General features: G+C 42.8%; 1 protein-coding gene across 1 annotated transcript in view; it reads right to left on the minus strand.

Annotated features, from left to right (window-relative positions):
• The window catches only part of LOC126204156 (uncharacterized), a 1,030,415-nt gene that overhangs the window by 427,531 nt on the left and 577,018 nt on the right, over positions 1-25,866 (minus strand). The window contains exon 10 of the mRNA XM_049938564.1: positions 17,810-17,868. Within this exon, the coding sequence (XP_049794521.1) occupies positions 17,810-17,868 (59 nt within the window). The remainder of the gene's footprint in view (positions 1-17,809; positions 17,869-25,866) is intronic.

A 25,866-nucleotide genomic window follows, 5' to 3' on the forward strand; every position in this document is an offset into this window, starting at 1 on the left:
GTAGAAGTAGGGTAACTTTGAACCTATATATCTTGGAAACGATTCAAGATATCAAGGAAATCCTTCGACATCGACATCTTAGGAATATGTTATAAAAATTTCAGTCAATCGCTGTGCGTAGCCATTTTGGAATCATCTGCTGCTGTTTGGTCAGCTGTGACGGCGAAAATACAGTAAAGAACCCTCTTCTTGGGGTTTTGTCAGGAACTGTCAATGAACTGATGGTGCCTCAGTAAGACGTACAGAGACCACATTAAATGCAAAAAGCATTACAGATTCTCGATTGGGTTTTAATTTAGGGAGTTTGTTAGGCAGGGGAGTACGGTAATCTCTTCGAACAACTCAGGTACACTGAAAGCTGTGAAGCACGTTGCAGTATTCTGCTGATAGATGCCATTTTGGTGAGGAAAAAGTAGGCTGCGTGTTGAGGTGAAAATTGCCCCAGGGACAGAGGCATACTTGTACCGATCCACTATGGCTACCAGAATGATGAGATCACCAAATGAATGCCAGGAAAACATTACCCTGATCGTAATGCTTTCTCCTCCGATCTGGACCCTTCCACCGACTGTTGCAGGATGGTACACGCCAATGGCCCTCCGTATGGTGGAGCATAAAACGTCATTCATGAGAAGAGGCTACCTGTCGTCCAGTTAAGGTACTGGCGTGCAAATACCAGCCTTCGTTTTCGATAAACAGCAGTTGGCCTGGGAGCATGAGCCAGTCGCCCGCTGCGGAGGCACATACGTAGCAATTTTTGCTGAATGGTCGTTGAGGAGACACTGTTGGTAGATTCTTGATTCGTCTGGGCCGTCAGTTGTTCAACAGCTCCACGTCTGTTCGCCCATACACTTCTCAGAAGCCGTCATTAACCCCTGTCATCTATTGGCCTTTGAGTACCACAGCTGCCTTGTTGCCAGTTCTGCGTAGCACCATTTTCCCATGCTCAGTATACTTTAAGCACGACTACGCGGGGAGAGTTCACCAACTTAAAACAGACATTGTAGCAATTTACATCTGTAGTTACTGAGTGCCTGAGAAAGTGAAAATTTACACTAACCAAGCCCTATTAGAGTAAAATTTTCATTTTAACACTGGTACAAAGTTACACCGTCATTTAGGATAACTTTAGACCAGTATTAAAAAAAACATTTTATTTTTCCTATATTTAATGCTCTGGGTAAATTTATGTCATGCCAGAAGGAATCCACGCATTTTCCGTGGTCCCAACTTACATTGAAGTATCAAGTTGTTCGTACAGACCATACAGGGTTCAACTTAAATCACTGTCCCCATTCCCTCTATTCACAGCCAATGCAATGAAATTATGATCAGAGGCCAAAGCGCTTGTAGGAAGGTGGAAAGACAACTAAAGTACTAATCAGAAATGACCTAGGTAGTAAAACTGTTAATTTTATAAAAAACTAATGCAAGTAGGCGGAGCAGCATGCATTTGAGACAGAAGAGTGATACAAAGATACCGTGACCAGTATGAAGTTACCATGATTAATTGTATGGACAACTAACACGGGTGACAGTGTGTAAGGGAAAAGGGGCTGAGGTGACGGCATCAAATAGCAAGTCCGTTGTATGAAAGTAGTATGTCTTCCCGAAAGAACAGATACCATCGATGACCGTTCAGTTGCTGTAGAATGAAATGGTGATTAAATCGACACCCTAGTTGCAAACAGGCGTTCATACACATCATTGGGGACATGTTGAAAATGTGTGGCCCGACCGGGACTCGAACCCGAGATCTGCTTACATGGCAGACACTCTATCCATCTTTTTTCCTTTTTTTTTTTTTTTAATGGCTCTGAGCACTATGGAACTTAACATCTGTGGTCATCAGTCCCCTAGAACATAGAACTACTTAAACCAAACTAACCTAAGGACATCACACACATCCATGCCCGAGGCAGGATTCTAACGTGCTACCGTAGTGGTCACGCGGTTCCAGACTGAAGCGCCTAAAACCGCACGGCCACACCGTCTTTCTTTTTTTTTCCTTTTGTTCGGTATTGTTCGTTGCGTTTGGTCTAGGGGGAGGTCACAAGACATCCGTTGAAGTTGATCGTTGATTCCTTTACTCGTTTTTTTTAATTAAAAAGTGCGAGCAGCCCTCTGACTGAACACGCTACCGTGCCGAGGGCACAGAGGATAGTGCACCTGCAAGCACGTATCCCTTGCACGCTCCCCGTGAGACCCATTTTCCCAACATGTCCACACTACTACATTCGTAGTGTTCCTTGGAGATGTTTGCCCTGCCATGTAAGCAGAATATCTCGGGTTCGAGTCCCGGTTGGAGCACACATTTTCAACATTTCCCCAATGATGTATATCAACTCCTCTTTGCAGCTAGGGTTTCGATTTAATTATCATTTCAGCAAGTCCCTTGCTTGTAAGAATATCTTCTAACCGGCCCTGGGTACATATGAGGACAAGGGTCAAAGCGTGTTTATAACAAGAAGTTGCAGCTAATCCCCCAAGAACTTAAAAACCGTGCATTGTTTTCAATGTTTCTCAATTCCGCAAAGAAACTCGGGAATGAACCACAATCGGCGCAACGCATAAGAAAGTATGTGTCAAGCCCAATGATATACGCGTAATCCGGGCTTTTAGAACACTTTGCAACTGAGTTCTGGTCTTAAAGGATTATCGATGACAAAATTACAGCACTTCTACTGTGAGCCGTATATATTACCGTAGATTACACTGAGATTGTGTTATATGTTGACACTCTGCTGTCACTACATCCTGGCCGCTTGGAGCGCGAGCATCGCTTCAGCTGTCATAAGCTTGACTTGCTTTATTGCCCTAAAGAGTTCCGCGATTGTTTGTCGTAGACTGTGGAATAAAGTTAACAAAAGGGAGTGGCAGATGTGCAGGTTTTCTTGAGTGCGTCTTTCCTCTTTGTATTCCCATACACCGGCGCGGCGGGGCAGTAGGAAGCTCGCTAGCAGCGCTAAGGGTTTTCCGTGGCGCCTCACGAGCGACGGCAGACTCCTGACGCTGACGTGCAGCAGCTGTCGGAGTGGCAAAGGGCACGAAGGCCCGCTGTTTGCTGCCTTGTTTCGCGGCTCGCCTCCCGGCGTTCAGGCTAAGTCACCGGCAGACGCGCCGGCCCGCTTTGAAATACGGACCTCGTCGGCTCGAGCTGTGTGTACGTAGGCGCCCCCGCACCTCGCAGTTAAAGTCTCGCTGCCTGCCACAGACAAGATGGGTGCAACGCGCGAACGGTTCGCAGAGGGACTGGACGCACGCATATGACACTGCAGCCGGAGCATTCTTTGTGCCTTCAGAATGGTTCTTGCAGCGGCGTGTAAGCTGCAACCAGACTTTCTGGCGGATTAAAATTCTTGTGGCGTGCTGGGATTTGAACCCGGACCATTGTCTTCTTACCAACAAAGCTTTCTGCCAACGTATCTCAGCTACACTCAGAGTTTCTTACTGTCTTTAACCTCCTATTTTCTAGACACCACGGACCTTGTCCTCCGTTTCTGCACCACAACACGTACGTGAAGTATCTTAATGTATGCCCTAAGAAAGTTTCTATGGACCCTGGCTAATCATGTTATATATCAATGACCTGACAGACAGCAGTAATCTCATGCCTTTTAAAAGATGATCTGTAATGACGTATTGCATGATAAAAGCTGCACAAATATTCAGTCATGATAAGAGTGGTGGAAAAGGTCATAATCCATACATACTATAAAAACGTATCCTTATATGTGTGTATGTTCCACAATTCTTCCTAAACCACGGGGTCAATTTTAACCAAACGTAATACACAAATCGTTACTTCGGGCAGCAGTCACTGTGGGGTTAAGAACCACCTACCTACCGTAGTTCAGGACAGAAGGAGGATTGGGTTTAACGTCCCAACGACATCTACGTCATTAGAGACGGAACACAGACTCGTATTGAGTCAAGGATAAGGAAGGAAATCGGTCACGTCCTTTCCAAGGAACCATACCGGCATCTGCTTTACGCAGAAAACCTAAATCTGGATGGCCGGACGCGGTTTTAAACCGTTGTCCTCCCGAATGCGAGTCCACAGTTCAGGAGATCCGTCAAAAACAATAAGATGTGTGAAAAACTGCCGCACTGACCATGATGTTAACGTTTATTACTACTTTGCTAGTAAGTCTAGTCGCAACAGCATTTGCAGACAGATCCACGTACCAGGTGTGGAAGTACGAAACCGGAATTTGGTTGCAATAATTTCACGTCTGTTGTTTGAAACCGATAAAGAATATTTTATTCAAAATAATCTCCATCGTTATTTATACATTTCTCCCTCATACCCGGCAGGCTATAAATGCCACGCCAGAAAAACAGTTATTCTTTTGAAGCGAACCAGTCAGCGAGCCATTTTCGTACAGTTTGATACGAATTAAAGCGTTTTTCAGCGAGAGCGTGTCCCAGTGATGCAAATGGATGATAATCGGACGGAGCCAAGTCTGGAGAATAAGACGCATGCTCTAGTATTTACCAACTGTACGCCTCGATCGTTTGCCTGACCCGTTTTGCTGTGTGTGATGCGTGTTGCCTTTTTCTATATTCAGGTCGTTTTTCATGTAATGCTCGATTTAAATTGATCATCTACTGTTGGCAGCGATCAATGTTAACGGTTTCACCAGGTTTTAGAAGCTCATAATAGACGACACCCTTCTGGTCCCACCAAACACAGACCGTTGTCTTCTTTACAAAGCGATTTCGTCTTGCAGTGGATGTAGATTGTTCGCCTGGATTCACCCATGATTTACGAATCTCTGGATTCTCAAAATATCTCCATTATTCGTGACCTGTCTCTATTCGATGGAGAAACGACTTTCTTTTGTATATGGCGAGCAACATTTCACAAGTGGTCATTCGAATTGCTTGCTGTCTTGCATTCATTTCATGCGAAACCCATTTTCTCACTTTCTACGTCTTTGCCATAGCTTTCAACCGATGACAAACGACTTCCTGCGTCACATTCAATTGTTCCGCGAGTTTCTGTTTAGTCTGAGTATAATCTTCATACAATTAGCCCTGCAATTCGTTGTCTTCGAACATTTTCGATAGTTTCCCGTGCTCGTCGTTTCTCACTTCAAAATCATAACTTTTGAATTTTTTGAGCTACTCTAAACACAGCGTTTTCTCAAGAGAATGTTCGCCGAAAGCTTCAACAAGCATTAGATGCGATTCTGCAGCTGTTTTCAAATGATACCAGAAAACCAATGTTGTCCGCAAATCGTAGTTCGTAGGCACAATACTCGACATACTTACAGGTTTGAAACAGATACCGATGCATTCAACTTGGGTTACTGTATGTTGACATTCGTCGTCAGCCTTTACAGGATGCAGATGGCGCTGAAAACGTACCATCTACAGGCAAATCCCGGTTTCATACTTCTATACCTGGTATGCCACTAAATGTACCTACATGAATATATCATTGTACGACACGTAGTTCAATAAATATGACGTCATAAATACTGAGATGGATGGAAAAAAACCCACATAATGCATGAAGGTTTAATAAATTTATTCTTAAATTGTTTGACTCCTACAAGCCAGTTAACGAAATCTCTGACACCTGGCCGCGCTTTTGACAGCTTTCTAGGCGCATCAGTCTGAACCGCGCAACCGATACGGTCGCGGGTTCGAATCCTGCCTCGGGCATGGATGTGTGCGATGTCCTTAGGTTAGTTAGGTTTAAGTAGTTCTAAGTTCTAGGAGACCGATGACCTCAGATGTTAAGTCCCATCGTGCTTAGAGCCATTTGAACAGACAGGGAGTGCAGCAATCTGCGGCTGTTTGCTTATGAAGCTGTGGTGTACGGGGATGTGTCGTCGTTGATTGACTGCAGGAGGATTAAACTGACTTACACAGAATTTGTAGTTTGTATGATGCATGGCAGCTTGCTCTGAACGTAGAAAAATATAAGTTAATGCGAATGAGTAGGAAAAACAAACCCAGAATGTTCGAGTACTGCTTTAGTTTCATACAATCACGTCGATTAAACATCTAGGCCCAAAGTTGCAAGGCGATATGAAATGGAACGAGCACGTCACGTTGGTACTAGGGAAGGTGAATAATTAGCCGAGCATTCTATAGCGCTGCAGTCATGGACTGTGCGGCTGGTCACGGCGGAGGTTCGAGTCCTCCTTCGGGCATGGGTGTGTGTGTTTGTCCTTAGGATAATTTAGGTTAAGTAATGTGTAAGCTTAGGGACTGATGACCTTAGCAGTTAAGTCCCATAAGATTTCATACACATTTGAACATTTTTTTAAGGTGAATAGTCAATTTCGTTTCATTTGGAGAATTTTGGGAAAATGTAGCTCCTCTATAAAGGAGATGGCGTATGGAACACTAGTGAGACCAATTCTTGAGTACTGCTCGATTGTTTGGAATCCACAGCAGGTCAGATTCAAGCAATACATGGAAGAAATTCGGAGGCATGTTTCTATTATTACTTATAGGTTCGACCAGCACGCAAGAATTATCAAAATGCTGCGAATGGTGAATAGAAAGAGAGAGTGGAAAGTGAGCTTTTTTCGTGGTTTAAAATGTTTAATTTTTTCAACTCTTGATTATTGTGCGACGTAGAAAGGCTTCTCTACAGAATTTTGCCAGGGTGTGGACCGGCGTAGCATCGGGTATGACTGGATATCACCACATACCTATGCTCAGTTCACGTGAATAGATTCTCAGATTAGTACTGCATAGACAGGCGCGCTCGTGTAAAGCACGTCTGGCAATCAATCGGATTGACAAAATTGGTCACGTTGGAGTACACTGGGGACACTGGTGAGCGGGCTGCGGCTCCAACCGCTAGCTCTCTTCTCAGCCAGTGCTCGTCCGACCTAGTCATAGCGCTCTGATCCTCTTCAGGGCACTCTCCAGGGGCCGTAAATTCAGGCTTCTGTGCCATTAGCGGTAGAATTATGGGGAAAAAGCCATGTTATTCTGTCTGAGCTTACGTGTATCGTCTTCTTATTCGCCTCACCATCGCCCACACAAGGACGCCCACGTCTTGCCCACCACATCCACTCGTAAGTCCTGCACTCAAATGGGAATATCTGAGTCCTGCACTCAAATGGGAATATCTGGAGGGAAGACGACGCTCTTTTCGAAGAACCCGATTGAGAAAATTTAGAGACATGATATTTAAAGATGACTGCAGAAAGATTCTACTGCCGCCAACATAAATTTCTCGTCAGGACCACGAAGAAATAAGGGCTCGCACGTAGGCTTACACGCAGTCGATTTTTCTTTGCTCTATTTGCGAGTGGAATAGGAAAGGAAATGAGTAGTAGTGCTTCGTGCTGCCTTCCGCCATGCGCTGTACGGTGCCTTGCGGAGTATTTACGTAAATGTAAAATGAATGAATACAAATAAGGGCAGCGCAAACGGTCACAGATATGTTTGACCAATGTGTGAACACCACGGAGAGGCTGAAAAAACTGCTCTGTGAGACGGTTCTAGCCTCCTTTCAGAGTTTCTACAATCAACTATAAGTGATGAGTATTGAGATATTGTAAAACATATCGCTCCCGTAGAGCTCGCGAAGACAAGATTAGAATGATTAGAGCGCACAGAGGAGTTTAAGAAATCATTCTTTGCGCGTTCCACATATGACTGGGTCGGGACCAAGTCCTAATAACTGGTAAATTGTCAAGTATCCTTAGCAATGCATTACACTGCTGTTTGCAGAACATGGATGTATATGGAAATGCAGATCGAAGGAATAAAATGAAGAAAATCGCTTATCAAAACATTGAGGATTGTCTCCACATGTGATGTTGGATTCATAATACTCATCAACGCAGGTTTAGCTTGTAGATGAAGTACTGGACTCGCATCGGTATGCTTTTTCTTGTATGCGATCGAGGTCGCCTTGTGGACCTATTCTAAATCTTGGTGTCTTTGTAATTCATTCCTGCTGTGGAATATACACTATGCGGACAAAAGTATCCGCACACCGCCAAAAACATAAGTTTTTCATATTAGGTGCATTGGGCTGCCACCTACTACCAGGTACTCCATATCAGCGACCTCAATACTAATTAGACGTGGGAGAGCAGAATTAGGTGCTCCGCGGAACTCAAGGACTTGGAACGTGGTCGGGTGATTGGGTGTCACTTGTGTCATTCGTCTGTACGCGAGATTTCCACACTCCTAAACATTCTTAGGTCCACTGTTTCCCATGAAGGTACACGTACAGCACCAAAGCGTTCAGGCCGACCTCGTCTGTTGACAGACCCAGACCGCCAACATTTGAAGAGGGTCGTAATGTGTAATAGGCAGACATCTATCCAGAACATCACACAGGAATTCCAAACTGCATCAGGATCCACTGCAAGTACTATGACAGTTAGGCGCGAGGAGAGAAAACTTTGATTTCATGGTCGAGCGGCTGCTCATAAGCCACACATCACGCCGGTGAATGCCAAACGACGCCTCGCTTGGTGTAAGGAGCGTAAACATTGGAAGATTGAACTGTGGAAAAACGTTGTGTGGAATGACGAATCACGGTACACAATGTGCCCATCCGATGGCAGGGTGTGAGTATGGCGAATTCCCGATGATCATCATCTGCCAGCGTGAGTAGGCCAACAGTAAAATTCGGAGCGGTGGTGTTATGGTTTGTTTGTTTTTTTCATGGAGGGAGCTAACACCACTTGTTGTTTTGCGAGGCACTGTCACAGCACATGCCTACATTGATGTTTTAAGTACCTTCTTGCTTTCCACTGTTGAAGAGCAATTCGGGGATGGTGATTACATCTTTCGACACGATTGAGTAGCTATTCAAAATCCATGGCCTATGGCGGAATGATTACACGACAATAACATCACAGAGTCCTTACCCGAATCCTATAGAGGGCTGACTGAAACGTAATTCCTCCACTTTGGTAATCCTTCAACAGTTGACAGCATTGGATGTGGTGGGTACTGGCTTGTTCTATACCTTTTTCTCTACAGCTCCAGTTGGCGGGAAGCTTAGCATTGAACGGTAGTGTTGCTACAGTGTAAAGTATGGAAACTTGTGCAGACGGTGAGTCAATGCGATTTAAGCAACTTGCAGTCATTGAATTCTTGACAGCAGAAGGTGTCACCCCAAAGGAGATTCATCAGAGAATGAAAGCAGTTTATGGCGATTGTGTTGATGTCAGCACTGTGCGTCGTCATTCTCGTAACGCGAGAGAAGTTCCGGGCAAATTTCAAGTCTGTGCGCTTTCGTTTCAGGAGTCAGCATGCGGAGTACCCATCGTGCACAGATCTTCCGATAGCCAAGCAAAGCAATAATGTGACCCAGACGTTCTTGTGAAATGCCGCTTGTGCTTGCAGTTTCTCTCTGAGTGATACGACGATCGTCCTGAATCTATCCGTCAACATTTTGCTTGTGAAACTCGGTGGTTGCTGTCACAGGACGTCCAACTCTTTGTTTGCCACGCGGGTGAGACGTTCCCGCCTCAACATCTTTAAACTCACTCTCCCAATGACGCACAGTACTCACATCAACACAATCACCATAAAATGCTTTCATTCTCTGATGAATCTCCTTTGGGATGACACCTTTTGCTATCAAGAATTCACTGACTGCAACTTTCTTAAATCGCATTGACCGACCTTCGTTGCAGAGTTCCATACTTTACACTTTAACAGCACAACCGTTCAATGCTAAGGCTTCCCGCCAACTGAAGATGTAGAGAAGAGGCTACGGAACATGCCAATACCTGCCGAATACAAATGCTGCCAACTGTTGAAGAGTTACGAAGGTGGAGGCATTACTTTTCAGTCAACCCTCGAATATCATGTTTATTATTGGTCTGCGTCATTATTATCTTCGGTGTGATTTTTTACTCAATGTAACCAGTGTCCCAACCACTAAGCAAAACGGCGATTACTTTGTAACCGTTGCCTTTCTCTAAACTTTGTCCTGTACTCTCCGACAAAAAATACCGGTTCGTATATGCTTCACCCTGAGCCACTACGTTCTTCGTTCATTATTTCATCAAAGACCTCAATTATTACAACACAAATCTTCATCTTCCTTATTCGTAACTGGTTTCTGAAGCTCTAGAAGTAGACGCGTTTGGAGACAAAATTATGGGGATGCAGATAGGTCTATTATGCAAATGACTGTCGTTTATAAGTGACCGCATTTGTTTTTGCACCTTTGTCCCGTCATGAGTGAATACTTTCATTCACTTCTGCAAAATGTAAATATGTTGCAAATAACACACAAGTGGCCATTGACATTAATACACCAAGAAGAAATGCAGATGATAAACGGGTATTCATTGGACAAATATATTATACTGCAACTGACATGTGATTACATTTTCACGCAGTTTGGGTGCATAGATCCTGAGAAATCAGTACCCCGAACAACCACCTCTGGCCGTAATAACGGCCTTGATATGCCTGGGCATTGAGTCGAACATAGCTTGGATGGCGTGTACAGGTACAGCTGTCCATGCAGATTAAACACGATACCACAGTTCATCAAGAGTAGTGACTGGCGTATTGTGACGAGCCAATTGCTCGGCCACCATTGACCAGACGTTTTCAATTGGTGAGAGATGTAGAGAATGTGCTGGCCAGGGTAGCAGTCGAACATTTTCTGCATCCAGAAAGGCCCGTATAGGACCTGCAAAATGCGGTCGTGCATTATCCTGCTGAAATGCAGGGTTTCGCAGGGATCGATTGAAGGGTAGAGGCACGGGTCGTAACTCATCTGAAATGTAACGTCCACTGTTCAAAGTGCCGTCAATGCGAACAAGATGTGACCGAGACCTGTAAGCAATGGCACCCGATACCATCACGCCGGGTGATACGCCAGTATGGCGATGACGAATGTTGTTGTTGTTGTCTTCAGTCCTGAGACTGGTTTGATGCAGCTCTCCATGCTACTCTATCCTGTGCAAGCTTCTTCATCTCCCAGTACTTACTGCAACCTACATCCTTGTGAATCTGCGTAGTGTATTCATCTCTTGGTCTCCCTCTAAGATTTGTACCCTCCACACTGCCCTCCAACGCTAAATTTGTGATTCCTTGATACCTCAGAACATGTCCTACCAACCGGTCCTTTCTTCTTGTCAAGTTGTGGCACAAACTCCTCTTCTCCCCAATTCTATTCAATACCTCCTCATTAGTTATGTGATCTACCCATTTAATTTTCAGCATTCTTCTGTAGCACCACATTTCGAAAGATTCTATTCTCTTCTTGTCCAAACTATTTGTCGTCCATGTTTCGCTTCCATACATCGCTACACTCCATACAAATACTTTCAGAAACGACTTCCTTACACTTAAATCTACACCCGATGTTAACAAATTTCTCTTCTTCAGAAACGCTTTCCTTGCCATTGCCAGTCTACATTTTATATCCTCTCTACTTCTACCATCATCAGTTATTTTGCTCCCCAAATAGCAAAACTCCTTTACTACCTTAAGTGTCTCATTTCCTAATCTAATTCCCTCAGCATCACCCGACTTAAATAGAATACATTACATTATCCTCGTTTTACTTTTGTTGATGTTCATCTTATATCCTCCTTTCAAGACACTGTCCATTCCGTTCAACTGCTCTTCCAAGTCCTTTGCTGTCTCTGACATAATTACAATGTCATCGGCGAACCTCAAAGTTTTTATTTCCTCTCCATGAACTTTAATACCTACTCCGAATTTTTCTTTTGTTTCCTTTACTGCTTGCTCAATATACAGATTGAATAACATCGGGGATAGGCTACTACCCTGTCTCACTCCCTTCCCAACCGCTGCTTCCCTTTCATGCCCCTCGACTCTTATAACTGCTATCTGGTTTCTGTGCAAATTGTAAATAGCTTTTCGCTCCCTGTATTTTACCCCTGCCACCTTTAGAATTTGAAAGAGAGTATTCCATTCAAGATTGTCAAAAGCTTTCTCTAAGTCTACAAATGCCAGCAATGTAGGTTTGCCTTTCCTTAATCTAACTTCTAAGATAAGTCGTAGGGTCAGTATTGCCTCACGTGTTCCAACATTTCTGCGGAATCCAAACTGATCTTCGCCGAGGTCGACTTCTACCAGTTTTTCCATTCGTCTGTAAATAATTCGCGTTACTATTTTGCAGTTGTGACTTGTTAAACTGATAGTTCGGTAATTTTCACATCTGTCAACACCTGCTTTCTTTGGGATTGGAATTCGCTTCCAATGTGCGTTCACTGCGATGTCGCCAAACACGGATGGGACCATGATGATGCTGTAAGCAGAGCCTGGATTCATCCGAAAAAATGACGTTTGCCATTCGTGCACCCAGGTTCATCGATGAGTAAACCATCGCAGGCGCTCCTGTCTGTGATGCAGCGTCAAGGGTAACCGTAGCCATGGTCTCGAAGCTGATAGTCCATGCTGCTGCTAACGTCGTCGAACAGTTCGTTCAGATGGTTGATGTCTTGCAAACGTCCCCATTTGTTGACTCAGGGATCGAGACGTGGCTGCACGATCCGTTACAGCCATGCGGATAAGATGCCTGTCATCTCGACTGCTAGTGATACGAGGCCGTTGGGATACAGCACGGCGTTCCGTATTACCCTCCTGAACCCACCGATTCCATATTCTGGTAACAGTCATTGGATCTCGACCAACGCGAGCAGCAATGTCGCGATACGATAATTCGTAATTGCGATAGGCTACAATCCGACCTTTATCAAAGTCGGAAACGTGATGTTACGCATTTCTCCTCCTGACACGAGGCATCACAACAACGTTTCACCAGGCAACGCCGGTCAACTTCTGTTTGTGTATGAGAAATCGGTTGGAATCTTTCATCATGTCAGCACGTTGTAAAAATGGCTCTGAGCACTATGGGACTTAACATAGTACGTTGTAGGTATCGCCACCGGCGCCAACCTGTGAATGCTCTGAAAAGCTAATCATTTGCATTTCACAGCATCTTCTTCCTGTCGGTAAAATGTCGCGTCTGTAGCATGTCATCTTCATGGTGTAGCAATTTTAATGGCCAGTAGTGTAATTACCCTAAGTAACTTAGGCCTAAAACAGTTTGTGTGTGATTTTCATGAAAGATGAGCATGCAGATCACAACAGATATTTCGAAACTAACTATAAGTAATTGCAAAATAAAGTTGCTAAACTTTTAGCGCAACGTAATTAGGTTTATACGTTAAGTGACCTATTTACTCGCCAACCAGAGCCATAATGACATTATTTAGTTGCTGATGATAAGCTACCAATATACAATAATGTAAAGAATTTCCTACAAAACTTAACAATGTAGAAAAATTAGGTAATAACAACAACACATATGAATTGTTTTAGGCCTAATCTCATTATAATTATTCCTACTTAAAACGTATTCACATTTTACACAACTGAGTAAATGTATTCATTGAAGATGGTAGAAATGTGCTGAAATATGCATGCTCACTTACAAACAACAGTTGTTTGGATAACATGCGCAGACCGAGCGAGCTGGCGCAGCGGCTGGTACACTGGACTCGCATTCTGGAGGACTACGGTTCAATCCGGGGTCCGGCCATCCTGAATTAGGTTTTCCGTGACTTCCCTACATCACTTCGGGCAAATGCTTGGATGGTTCCTTTGAAAGGGCACGGTCGACTTTCTTCTCTATCGTTCCCTAACCCGATGGGACCGATGACCTCGCTGTTTGGTCCCCTTCACCAAAACCAACGAACCATCCAACCAACCATAACATGCGCACTTGAATTTCCAGAATCTTCTTCTTTATGTTGTTACATCATTTCTTCTCCAATCCGCATAAATGTTTCCATTGTGTCGCATAGTTGTTGCCACTCTCTTATCGTACACACTTCATTACCACGCAGTGGAGGACTCCGTATATGGTAACAGTCAACTATGAGTTTCAAATTTTAGTTCAGCTAAAAGACACAGCACATTCCACACATAAGTAGACAGAGACACGCTTCAGATGTGCATACTTTACGCCTGAATGGAGCTGCACCTTCTTCGCGAATATTTGACTGGAGCGAAAACAAGACCCCTTAAAAATTGCACAATGGTTTTTGGTGCCAATTTTCACAGCCAAACGAAGAGTCGGAAATGGACAAATCATACTTTCAAAAAAAAAAAAAAAAAAAAAGCATTAGGCCTTATTTTGTTTTGCCTGTTAAGGTACCCATACCTCTCTCCGTCTTACTTGTCTTCTTCTCTGGCTTAAATCTTCTACTCTTCAGTCATTCCTTTGTAATGTTCTCTCCAGTTTATCTTATTTTCTTGTATTTTATTGATGGTGTTAAATATATTCAGTTCTTCTCCAGTTTCCGAACTTCGAAATGTGTCGCCTCTTGTGCACTCCTTTGCTGCTCTTGGAAACCTTTGTATGCGACTTCCTTGAAGTTTACTTGTACCCCACAAATCAGTTCCGTAGACAAGAACAATAGAGCTGCCATTGTCTTATAAAATCTCGGTTATTCTTCTACATATATACCCAGACTTCGCTAATTCTGCTCTACGTCTTCGTCATACTGATATGTAGCGTCACAGTCTAAATACAGCTCGAATCTATTCTATTCTCGATCCCAATTATTGTCCGTACATGATATTACTATTCGAAAGCCATTGATGTGGTCTTCTTTTCTGAAATAGTCAAACGGCATTCTTCATGAACCTTACCAAATAACTCTTTTTCTCTTTGTAGGTCATCTTCATTATCCAGCAGCAGTGTGGCGTCGTCTACATATTTAACAAAAAGTGTTTCTTTGAATGATTCATCTAAAAGTAGGAAGTAAAACAGATTAGAGAAAGATTTGACGGCATTTGAATGATCTTCAGGCCATACAAGAGCTGGAGACTGCACAATCTACGTAATACATCTAACAGATGTCTTCTAGCACTCTTTAAAATTCAATATTCTAACTTAAACACTGAAATTCAAATTCTCAATCTGCATCTCTTTTGCTCTAAACAATTTCGAGCGTCTTTCAAAGGTGCGTCAAATGTTGCACTAATGTATTTTATTTATTTTATTTCTTACTTTTAGGCCAGTCATTTCACAAAATATTTTTTGGCTTTTTCAAAAAAGAAAAAGAAAATAAAACAGTGCTGTAAATACATCATCTGTTAGCTGTCTACTGACCCACAGTTTCAAGAGCCCGATGTTACAGCTGCAAAATACTTACACGCAGAAACTGCGCAAATACCGTGTCTGTTATGCCCTACGAAACGTAATATCGTCTATAGAATTTTCGGTCTGCATTTACCAGTACGCTTTGTCGTGGTGCTGTTGCTTATCAAGCGTGCCCAATAAGGGAGTCATTTAAATGTGTTAGAGCTTGAGGAAAATAAGTTTTTATTTTATGAAAAGTAATAAAAAATTTTTACATGAGTGTAGGAAAAGAGAAGTGGTAATGAATATCAAAAGGTACGTTTTTTCAGACAATACGGTGACACAGCTTTCTTCGGGTACTGATTTATACCGTCGTTCCTGAAACAGGATTCATATTTTTAGGTGTACGTCACATTTTACATCTTGTGCCCACAATCGTTTTATCCTGAAACTCTTTCATAGGTCCTTGTTTGCATAAAAACAACAACATAGGATTGTGCAGTCTGCCCCGATGCAAAGCACTTTTGTTTTTATTTTGATATTTTTTTCGGAAGCTGGTTTCAGCAAAAATATCGCCATCATCAGTGGATTTTTTTCTTTATTCTAAAACATCCAAAAATACCATCGCTATAAGCATTACAAAACATTATTACATGTGTGCTGCTTGATTCCTAATGTTGTATTCTGTGAATAGCTTCATAATACCTTATTTACTTCAAGTCAGATGATGATTTTTCGTTTTTTTGCCGTTATTTCCGGCATATCCTCTGTGTTTTGTTGCCTTTTCTTCGGAATACAGCATGCCATCTCTAACTGTGTGAGTACCTGTTATTAACAAATATGAGAAAGTCAACACATGTAAGTCAACGTTAGGCTGTTGGGAACTGCGGTAGTGTGCTGAATACAGTCTTGGTGTTCAATAGGGTGTTACGTAATTGGTCTTGTACTCACGTTTGCTGTTCGGCTTGCAGTTGCTTTTGAACACAGGAGAAAACATAACTTTTGCACCTTGGTCGTAATTCAAAACATTACGCCATCTTATTGTGCGCTTGTGTCACGAAAATATATCGCATATTGCAACAAAACAAAAACCATCCTGTGACTTAAAGTAAATAAGGTACGAGGGTGGTTTGAAAAGTTCTCGGAATCACCACGAGAGGTCAGCGCTAGCGCAACGGGTTGTCCACATGTTATTCACTGGACTGTTGCCTGTAAACACGTGCCTCGTCAGTGCTCTTGGAAGAGAGCTGTGGCGATGACGTGGCTCAGTTTTTGTTCGCGTGTAGTGATTACGAAGATGGAGAAAAACGAGATTCGAGCAGTGATTAAGTACTTCGTAAAGAAAGGTATAAAACCAAAGGACATTCATGCCGATTTCCAGAATACACTGAGGGACTCTGCTCCTTCATATTCAACGGTTGCCAAGTGGACAAATGAATTGAAATTTGTTCGGAAGAGCTTAGAAGATGATCCGCGCAGTGGTCGGCCGAGGTGTGTCATTACTCCGAAAATCATTGCTACAGTGCACAAAATGGTCACGGAGGATCGCCGATTGAAACTGCGTGAAATTGCTCTCCTTGCCAGATGTCATCTGAAAGGGTATATCACATTTTAACTGAAAAATTAGGAATGAAAATTTTATCTGCCAAATGGGTGACGCTGGACGCTGGATCAAAAACATGTTCCGTCGCCATGGCGAAATTACACAAACTAAGGTATGAATTGTTGCCACAACCGCCTTATACACCTGATATGATGGCTCCGTCAGACTTCCATCTCTTACCAAAACGGAAAGTGTTTCTTGGTGGACGAAGATTCACTTCAAACGATGAATCGATAGCCGGAGTTTGCAACTATTTTGCTGGCTGGAGGAAACTCTTTTTCGAGATCGGATCGAGGCACTGGAACACCGTTGGACCAAGTGCATTAATCTAAAAGGACACTACATTGAAAAATAAAAAAAAAAATGTTTCAGTGATGTAAGTACTATTTGTCTATTCCGTTGTGAGACCTTTTCAAACCACCCTCGTATTATGAAACTATTCGTAGAATAAATAAATGGAATAAAACAGTACACAAGTGGTTCAATTGGCTCTAAGCACTATGGGACTTAACATCTGAGGTCATCAGTCCCCTAGACTTAGAACTACTTAAACCTAACTAACCTAAGGGCATCACACACATCCATGCCCGCGGCAGGATTCGAACCTGCGACTGGAGCAGCAGTGCGGTTCCGGACTGAAGCGCCTAGAACCGCTCGGTCATAACAGCCGTCAGTACAAATGCAATAACGTTTTTTAATGTTTATAATGATTATATTTTTTTCATGTTTTAGAGTAAATAAAAACCCAGTGATGATGGCGATATTGTGCTCAAACTACTTTGAGAAAGAAAATAAAATAAACAAAAACAGAAGTGTTTTATATCTAGGCGGATCCATATTCCCATATTGTTGTAGCTTGGGGTGTTTTTAAGAATTAAGTGTAATATGATTTATTTATTTGTGTGTATTCAAAACGAATATTTTAAACAAATTTCTAGAGTTAAGAGCAGTAAAAATGTTATCAAATAAATAGTTAAGACATCTACAAAAGAAAGTTAATTCACCTACCGATATGCTAGCGCGAAACCGAGGAACGGATTTTCGGAGAGGTAATGGTGTCTGTGTAATAGAGGCAGCAGCAATGAGGAAACTACGCGAAACGTGACGTGTGCTGCTGGACTTACCCACTATGGTGGCAAATATGAAGACGCCGATGAGATAGCTGACGATGGTGAAGATGTACCTGGAATGATAAGCAGATAGTGTCTAGAGCACGCTTATGGCAGAGTCTCGCCTATGAACAAAAGCTTCATATAATCATATGCCAGAACTGTACTTAATTGGTTTTTGCTTTGTAGACATACCTTGCATTTGCATCTGCTGCCTGAATATGGCATACTTACAAAAATGCATAATTTGTAAGAGAAAGTATAAAAACTAAACAAAAAGCAACATAATTAGCTGAACACTTATCAGTTCCTGTTATAGTTATCATCAAATAGTCTCATAAATTACAGTCATAAACTATAAACTATGATTAACCAGTACAAAATTTAAAAAAAAATTACTGCTACTTAACTGTCGCAAAACTGAAGTAGTATAGATAATTTAAGGCTAAACACAAAGTTTTCGAACAGTAAATTAGTTCAGGATAAGAGGCTGTTCGAAAACTTTGGATTTTATTAAATGGCTTTAAATTGTAAGCCAGTATTTTCCCGAATGAAATTTTGTAATAAACGTTTGACCAAATGATTTGTATCGAATCCTGAATAACCGACGAACAGCCTCCAAAATCCTGCTCCATTTTTTTTAATTTTTTGAAAAAATAATGAATAGTTTAGGTTGTATCTCAAAATGGAAAAGTGGTGAATAGGATACAAAGTTTGTCTCATAATTATGAATTCACAGCGACGGAGAAATCTTTTGCGTTCCTCCGTACGTGGTAGAGGATGTTTTATGAAAAAGATACCTGCAAACAGTTTCAATGAAAATGCTAAGGAAATAGACACTCTCATAGATGTGGTATCACTGCAGGAGTCGGCGAAGTAAATAAAACTCCACGGGTAGGTATTTCTTTTAATAACAGCGCAATATGTACGCAGCAGTTAATGGCAAAACATCTCTCATACCTGTTTTTCTGAACTCAGTACTTGTCTGCAAAGGTCAAGGTTTCCTCCGCACACAATTTCTATTGCGTGTTTCCGTTATATTGACAGATAACCATATACTTCTGCCTGTTACAGCGTTATTGCTGTAATGCTTTATTCGTGTTAGCTGTTACATTAATTACTACGGAAGCTTTCTGTCGATGTGCAGTTTAACGAGGATTAGCGTAAAGATACAATGTTTCTCGTAACACTTCTCCTTTGCGTGAAATATACGCTGCCTGACAAAAAGTTTGAACACCATGGAGGGAGTCAGGGCAGCAGAAGATGAGGGATTAGGCTGGGGTATTGGCTTTTTGTAACGTCTATTCGCGCAATGATTAATTGTTTTACGTCAAGGCATCAAGACACAGTGGTGGTTATCGGCTTTGTGTTAATAGCTGCCATCCTCTCTTCTAATCAACAAATCATAGATATTGGGTTCTGGAGTACAGCGATGGACGTATCAGTAAACTTATGGGAGTAGCCAGACCTAAGCTGCAGTCCTTTGAATGAGGAGCCCACATTTCAGGCACTGTGTTGCTGATCATTATCTTGCTGTTAAGCGAGCCCCATGAGAGCGCTGAACTAAGTGTACGATTTTCTTCTCTGATTTTTCTAGAGGTATCGCTTCGAATTACTGTGAAACAGTGCTACCAAAGATCCAGAACAACTATCGAAAATGTATATAGGGTCATCGTGGCCTCATATTGCTACAACCGTCATCACTCGAATCCAAGTTAAGTATGGCTTTTCAAAATTAGGCGAATTACCACCAACCCCTCCAAACTATTAGTAGTTATACGATGATTGGAGCCCAAGGTGATGAAGGCTCAGAACAATTTCCAGGTAAGGGTGTACGGGAAAAAAGTCACGTGTTCCGCTATTCGATGCAGTTTGTTATTGTGTCGAACACAAAGCTGCAGGAAAAACATTGCACTACTCAACCACGATGTTTTTGCATTGCCAGTATTCGGAAACAGGCGGTAACGTTATAGTAAACAATTAAAATATTGACTAAGTAGCATGCATCGCATTGTCAATGCTTTGAGGTCAACAGCGCATGTACCATCAATCTTGATTACGCCAAGACTCACTATAAGCCGACCGAAACGCCCTCCCTCCCAGATGAAGGATTATTGTGGCCGACCAACAACTGACCTGTCTGCTCTTTATGCTGACTGGATGTGAGATATGAGTTCCTTTAAGAGTATGGAAGATTGATATGGGACTTGGTCCAAAACCCTCTCACAGACAGTACCTCAGAAGCTCACTGATGGAAATAGCAAATGCTAAACCATGAAGGAAAAGTTCGGTATTTATCAAGTTTTGCGAAGACTTCCATCGCAACACAGGTTATTATGAAATAAGGGCGCTAAGCGGCGAGGTCATCAGCGTCCATGATTGAAACAAAAAGGATCGAGGATGGACAATCAGGGTTAAAACCAAGTTGTATCCGCACACATCTATTGAAAGAAACCCTGACATTGTGAAGTTTATACAAAACCAACAACAGAAATCAGACAAAACACAGAAGAATTACTATGTAAAATCAAGGATAAAATACCAGTATAGACACCGTTAAAAATGCACACATGACTGTGGCTGGATGACAAATTAGATGTAATAGATGACTCAGACACTCTGTTAAAATCGTACACCCAGTGTTTTGGGAAGGAGTCATGACATCACACAAAATCTTAGATCACGAATCACACTCGCCTCATTATCATTTAAAACTGACGGCAAGTCCTGTGCGGAACCCAGATATGTTCTTAGGTTGTCATACGAAATATATTCAGTTAAAATATGACGTATTGACAGCTGTGTTTCACGCCTCTGACGCACTGGGGGCTCATCGCAACGTAAGGGAAATCCTTGAGTGGCAACGGACAATGTCCCGTGCCTTCGCCTGATTCTTCAACTCATCACGGTCACGCTGAAGGTTTCACAGAACACCTCTTACTATTCCTCAAGTGCAACCACCAACACATGGTCATCTGGATAAAAAAAACGACTATTCGTTTAAAAGTGATGTCCATAATAAACTTTTATGTGGGGTGTGATCACAGGGGCACAAATACATTCTTGTATTGGTCGTCACATGGTAGAAAACCGTCTGAATATCATCTTGAGAAATTTACTGCCACGCCCAAAACACGTGCTGTGCCCCTGAAGATTACTGCCTGGAGACTACTGTAAAAGCACGTCTCACCATCACATCCCAGACGTGCTATGGAAGTGGAAAATTAAGCGATCGGGCAGTCCACGAAGGGATCTGTAAGTTCCACAAGGAATTTATAGTATGATGACTTGAAACATCCTGCTGGAGCACGCAGTTGATACCATGTTGAAAAGTACAACGAGAGGATGTTCTGGGTGGTTATAATTAAACTTACCCTATTTAACACGTTATAACACGGAAACTAATTACCATCCAGAGTATGGGGTGCATGATTTCCATGCGTCACAGCGCCATCGTCCATTTCCAACTATGGCCACCAGGTGCCATGACCAGTCATCGTGATTCAGTCGCAGTGCACTTGTTGATATGTCACATGAGCTTGCACAAAAGCAGGGGGTCTTACTGGTGAAGCTCTATTATCAAAAAGACAGGGGTTTTGCAGTTGCACTTCGAGGATATCACCGCCCGAAAGGACTACGGAGGGGTCCTCTTTCTCCACCGGCTGAGCGGAGCATGATGTAGAAGTTCGAATCAACTGGAGAATTCGGTATCGCTCCGGGAAGAGGCCGACGACCGGTTGCACCACAGGTGGTTCACGAAATCACTATAGCTATGGCAGACAACGCTGCACGCAATTCCCGTACGTCAGGCAGTGCACGTGCTGTGTCAAAGCAGTTGAACATCCCATGGTCTACTGTACGGAAGGTGCTTCGAACCATTCTCAAATGGTATCCGTACAAGATCCCACTCTCTGTGATTTCTGGTTGTGGGGCTACCCGAAGGACAGGGCTTACCAGTGGAACACTCACACATGTGCTGATCCGAAGGGCAGCATATCAAGAGAGATAGCCAGCACACCTACGGACATGCTTCGTTATGCTCTGCAGAATGAAACCCTGCGCTTTCAGACTCTTCTGGACATTGATGGGCACCATATTGAGCCCCTTTTGAGCAGTAATGGTACCGTTACGTAATGGTATGACGTACCGTAGCAACACATTAGAAATGTCGTAGTTGAATTGACTGTACATTATTACTGTACCCCATGTCCTTAACATTAATGCTATACCAAGTCTGGTACTCGTACGGTAGTTATTTCCGTGTGATAACGTGTTAAAAAGGGAATGTTCAATTATAGCCACCCGGTACAACGCAATATACTGGTGAGCGCTCAACCTTCGTTCAGAAGTCACCGAATCGAAGCTGTTGACCTGTTTATCAGCTAAAAAATAATAGTTTTAGCAACTGCAAGATTTGGGTTTCGAGAGTCACTGCTCTCCGTGGCCTCTAACCAGGTCGTTTGTAGACGCGTTAGCGTCAGATTGCCCGATGTAAACGGAAGCGAAACGCAACGCTGAACACAAAATGCCTTCCGGTTTACCAGTTGACTGGCGGAACACCATATAAAGCTCTGTTGTCTATGGTACGGTGTCAGCGTTAAAGGACACGTGGCAACTCGGATCTGAACTGAGCTCTCGGTAACCTGTTCCACACGGTTTGTGGTGTCACTCAGCCTGTAAGCTCTGACCCGATCTCAGTTCTCGTCATCCGTCTATTCGAGAGTGAATCGAAGAATCCCACGATCTAGTGTGATGCAATCATTTGAGAGATGAGTACCTCTATAACTGCACAAGCACTTGTCCTGACACACTGGACTCGCATTCGGGAGGACGACGGTTCAATCCCGTCTCCGGCCATACTGATTTAGGTTTTCCGTGATTTCCCTAAATCGTTTCAGGCAAATGCCGGGATGGTTCCTTTGAAAGGGCACGGCCGAATTCCTTCTCAATCCTTCCCTAACCCGAGCTTGCGCTCCGTCTCTAATGACCTCGTTGTCGACGGGACGTTAAACACTAACCACCACCACCACTTGTCCTGAAACACCACTCGTTCGATACTCATGGAGCAATATCATACTGTACGTTCCATTCAAATTAAAGTAACGACCTGTCAAGAGCATGAATAACCTGCTTTCGCAGCGCGGACATACAGGAAAATCCTCGAGGGTACCGACATGGGTGTGGAGCCGTGACAAGCTGCGCTGTGTTTCACGGTTTAGAATTCAAGGCGCGGTGAGATTCCACAGATTGTCGTGGGTTAACATCCAGCGGGGTGGTGGCCAGGTTGAGAAGGTAAACTCATCCTAGACATCTTCGAACTAGGCACTTACACCACGAGCCGTGTGACATGTGCATTCTCCTACTGGTAGATGCCGTCTTGCTGAGGAAAAATAAACCGCTTGTGGAGGTATTCATGCTTCTCAAGGATAGATACGTACTTTTGTTGATCTGTTGTGGCTGCCAGAATGTCGAGACCACCTATTCCCCAAACCATAACATTCCCCAAACCATAACGCTCCATCTTCCGGCCTGAACCCTTACGCATTCATAATTACTTGATATATTTACTTAAATGTGTTTATGCAAGTGTGCCTCAGCCAACTGAATAGTCACTAATCTTACTCCTTATGTGTACTGTTGGTATTTTAATTGACCAAACGCTAGGAGATTGAAGATTTGTTAATTTCATGAAGGCTTTCACTGATTATTTCTAGCATTCGGGACGCAGTATTTAACATCAGTTTCGTCTGGATATTTCTCTTGTGCGTCTTATGCACCTTCGCTATCCGGCGGTATAGTAATTTTCTTATAAGGTTCTTATTTTTGGAGTATACTTCTATTTTGGATTGTAATGTTAAAGTGTCTTTTCAGAAAGAATTTTTAGCTCTTGTGTTACACTGTTAAATTTTTTATTATTGCATTTAATCTGTTTGCTGTTAATCAATGTGGTATTGTTTTATGATTGGAAGATATTCTGTTTCTTAGTAGTCAGAACTACTGGAGGTGTTTTCCCAGTAGATGTTTAAGAAATCTAACTTAGCGGGTTCTGTTGACATAAACAAAGGTTTCGTAACACGACTGTGTTCCTACCGCAAACAGCCTGACGCAGCTATTGTGTTCCATTCTGGTAGCAGAGTGTGGTTGTCTTTGGGGTGAAGGTTTGGAACTTATTGAGCATCATTGGTGTTACTACATTCAGTTATAGTTTAATATTCTGTTTTGTATCTTTCCTATTCAGACACATTTGCTGATGTTTTTGAAATTTGCGTTCCAGATTCCTCCTTTTTACATGGAATTATGAACTGAAGATGGGTACTTCGAGTGCTATGGGGACAACCGTCCAGGTGATGGTGGAGTCAGTATGACCCTTGAATAATGTGCCGCTTTTCTCTGAGCTTCAGCAAATACGTCAGTTCCTAAAAACCACTGAACCATCCTGTGCCCAAGTGTACTGAATGCAGCCGCAAACTGCGCAATGGTTGAAGGTTTAAAAACAGTGATCACCGATCTGCAGCTCAAAACTGAGATTTGCTGGTTTTGTATCAGGATCGTCAATTTGCAGATTGTTTGAACGCATTACTGTTGGACAACGGTCAGTGGGTTAACGAGTCCAGGGAAACCGAAGTTAGCGAGCGTCAGGAATTCTTCCCGTCATCTCTACTTGATGATCTAGAGAAACTTCCGCCAGATTTGCTAAGTCGACCATCATTTTCTGCGTGTGTCGCATGGCATACAACGCCTTGCTGTTGCCATGCAGCAGGAATTACTTAGTTTGTATGTGGTTTTTCGTTAAACTAGAGAAGCCTGTTAAGGTTTTCAAGATGTCGTGGGAAACTGTTATCCAGCTGACCTATCCTTTATGGCAGGGGTCTTTGGCCGAAAAGTTTGGCGCGGTTATAGATAGAATGTGGGCCTTAAAAGAATTATGTGCACAGATTCTGAGGGAGAGTTTGTCCATTAAGGTCAAGAGCGTCCTATTCAATTACTGTTTTTTGGGTTGAGATGGGGATGAGGATCTAGTTCATTATATTTGTGAAGCACAGGGTGACCATTATTGAACTATGTGAAAAACGTAAATTAGTTACAAACTACGGCGTGCACACACTTTATTCAACATGTAAACGTCACTACAGATATTCAGATTTAGGTTATGACATGTTCGATATGCCTGCCATCATTGGCGATGGTGTGGCGCAGACGCATAGCGAAATTCCGCAAAGACACGCTAAACTGTCGGAATATCGATGGTGTCGTTGAGCTCATGAATGGCTGTTTTCAGGTCAGCAATGGTTTTGGTGTTGTTGCTGTACACCTTGTCGTTATTATAGCTCCACGAAAAGGAGTCGCAAGTGTTCAGATGCGGAAAATACGGTAGCCAATCGAGGCCCATGGCAGTGAATTCTGTGTACCCCACAGCCTGAATGCGGTCCCCAGAGTTGCTAGACAATGGTGTGGGCTGTGTGTACATGGAATGGACTGGGTCCTGTGGTCCAACTGAATCGATTATTGACTGTTAATGGTTTTGTTGGGCTACTTAGAAACAATTTGCAGCAATTCAAGAACGTCATGTTCCCAACCAACGATATCATGTCACCGGTCCAAAGAGAATGGTCTGAAGAACATTGTCGACAATCTGAGTGAATGATATAGCTACCCAGATCGCCCGACATGAATCCCATCAAACATGGGACATAATCGAGAGGTCAATTTTTTGCACAAAAGCTTGCACCAGCAATACTTTCACAGTTATTGGCGGTTATAAAGGCAGAATGGCTCAATATTTCTACAGGGGAGTTTCGATGACCTGTTGCGTCCGTGACACGTTGAGCTGGTGCACTACGCCAGGCAAAGGGAGGTCCGATACGATGTTAGAGGATGTTACATGACTTTCGTCACCTCGGTGCATGCCTGCAATGTCTTGTAACAAGTGATACGCCATCTCAGTCTTAAACAATGACAAATTCCATTGTGATCACACCACAGGATCTTACATGCTGAATGTCAACGTATCACCATCAGTGTCGATAAACCCGACACTTATTTGTCATGAACCATAAGGAGTTTAGAAAATA

Source organism: Schistocerca nitens, chromosome 9, assembly GCF_023898315.1.
Source record: "Schistocerca nitens isolate TAMUIC-IGC-003100 chromosome 9, iqSchNite1.1, whole genome shotgun sequence".
NCBI classification, from domain to species: domain Eukaryota; kingdom Metazoa; phylum Arthropoda; class Insecta; order Orthoptera; family Acrididae; genus Schistocerca; species Schistocerca nitens.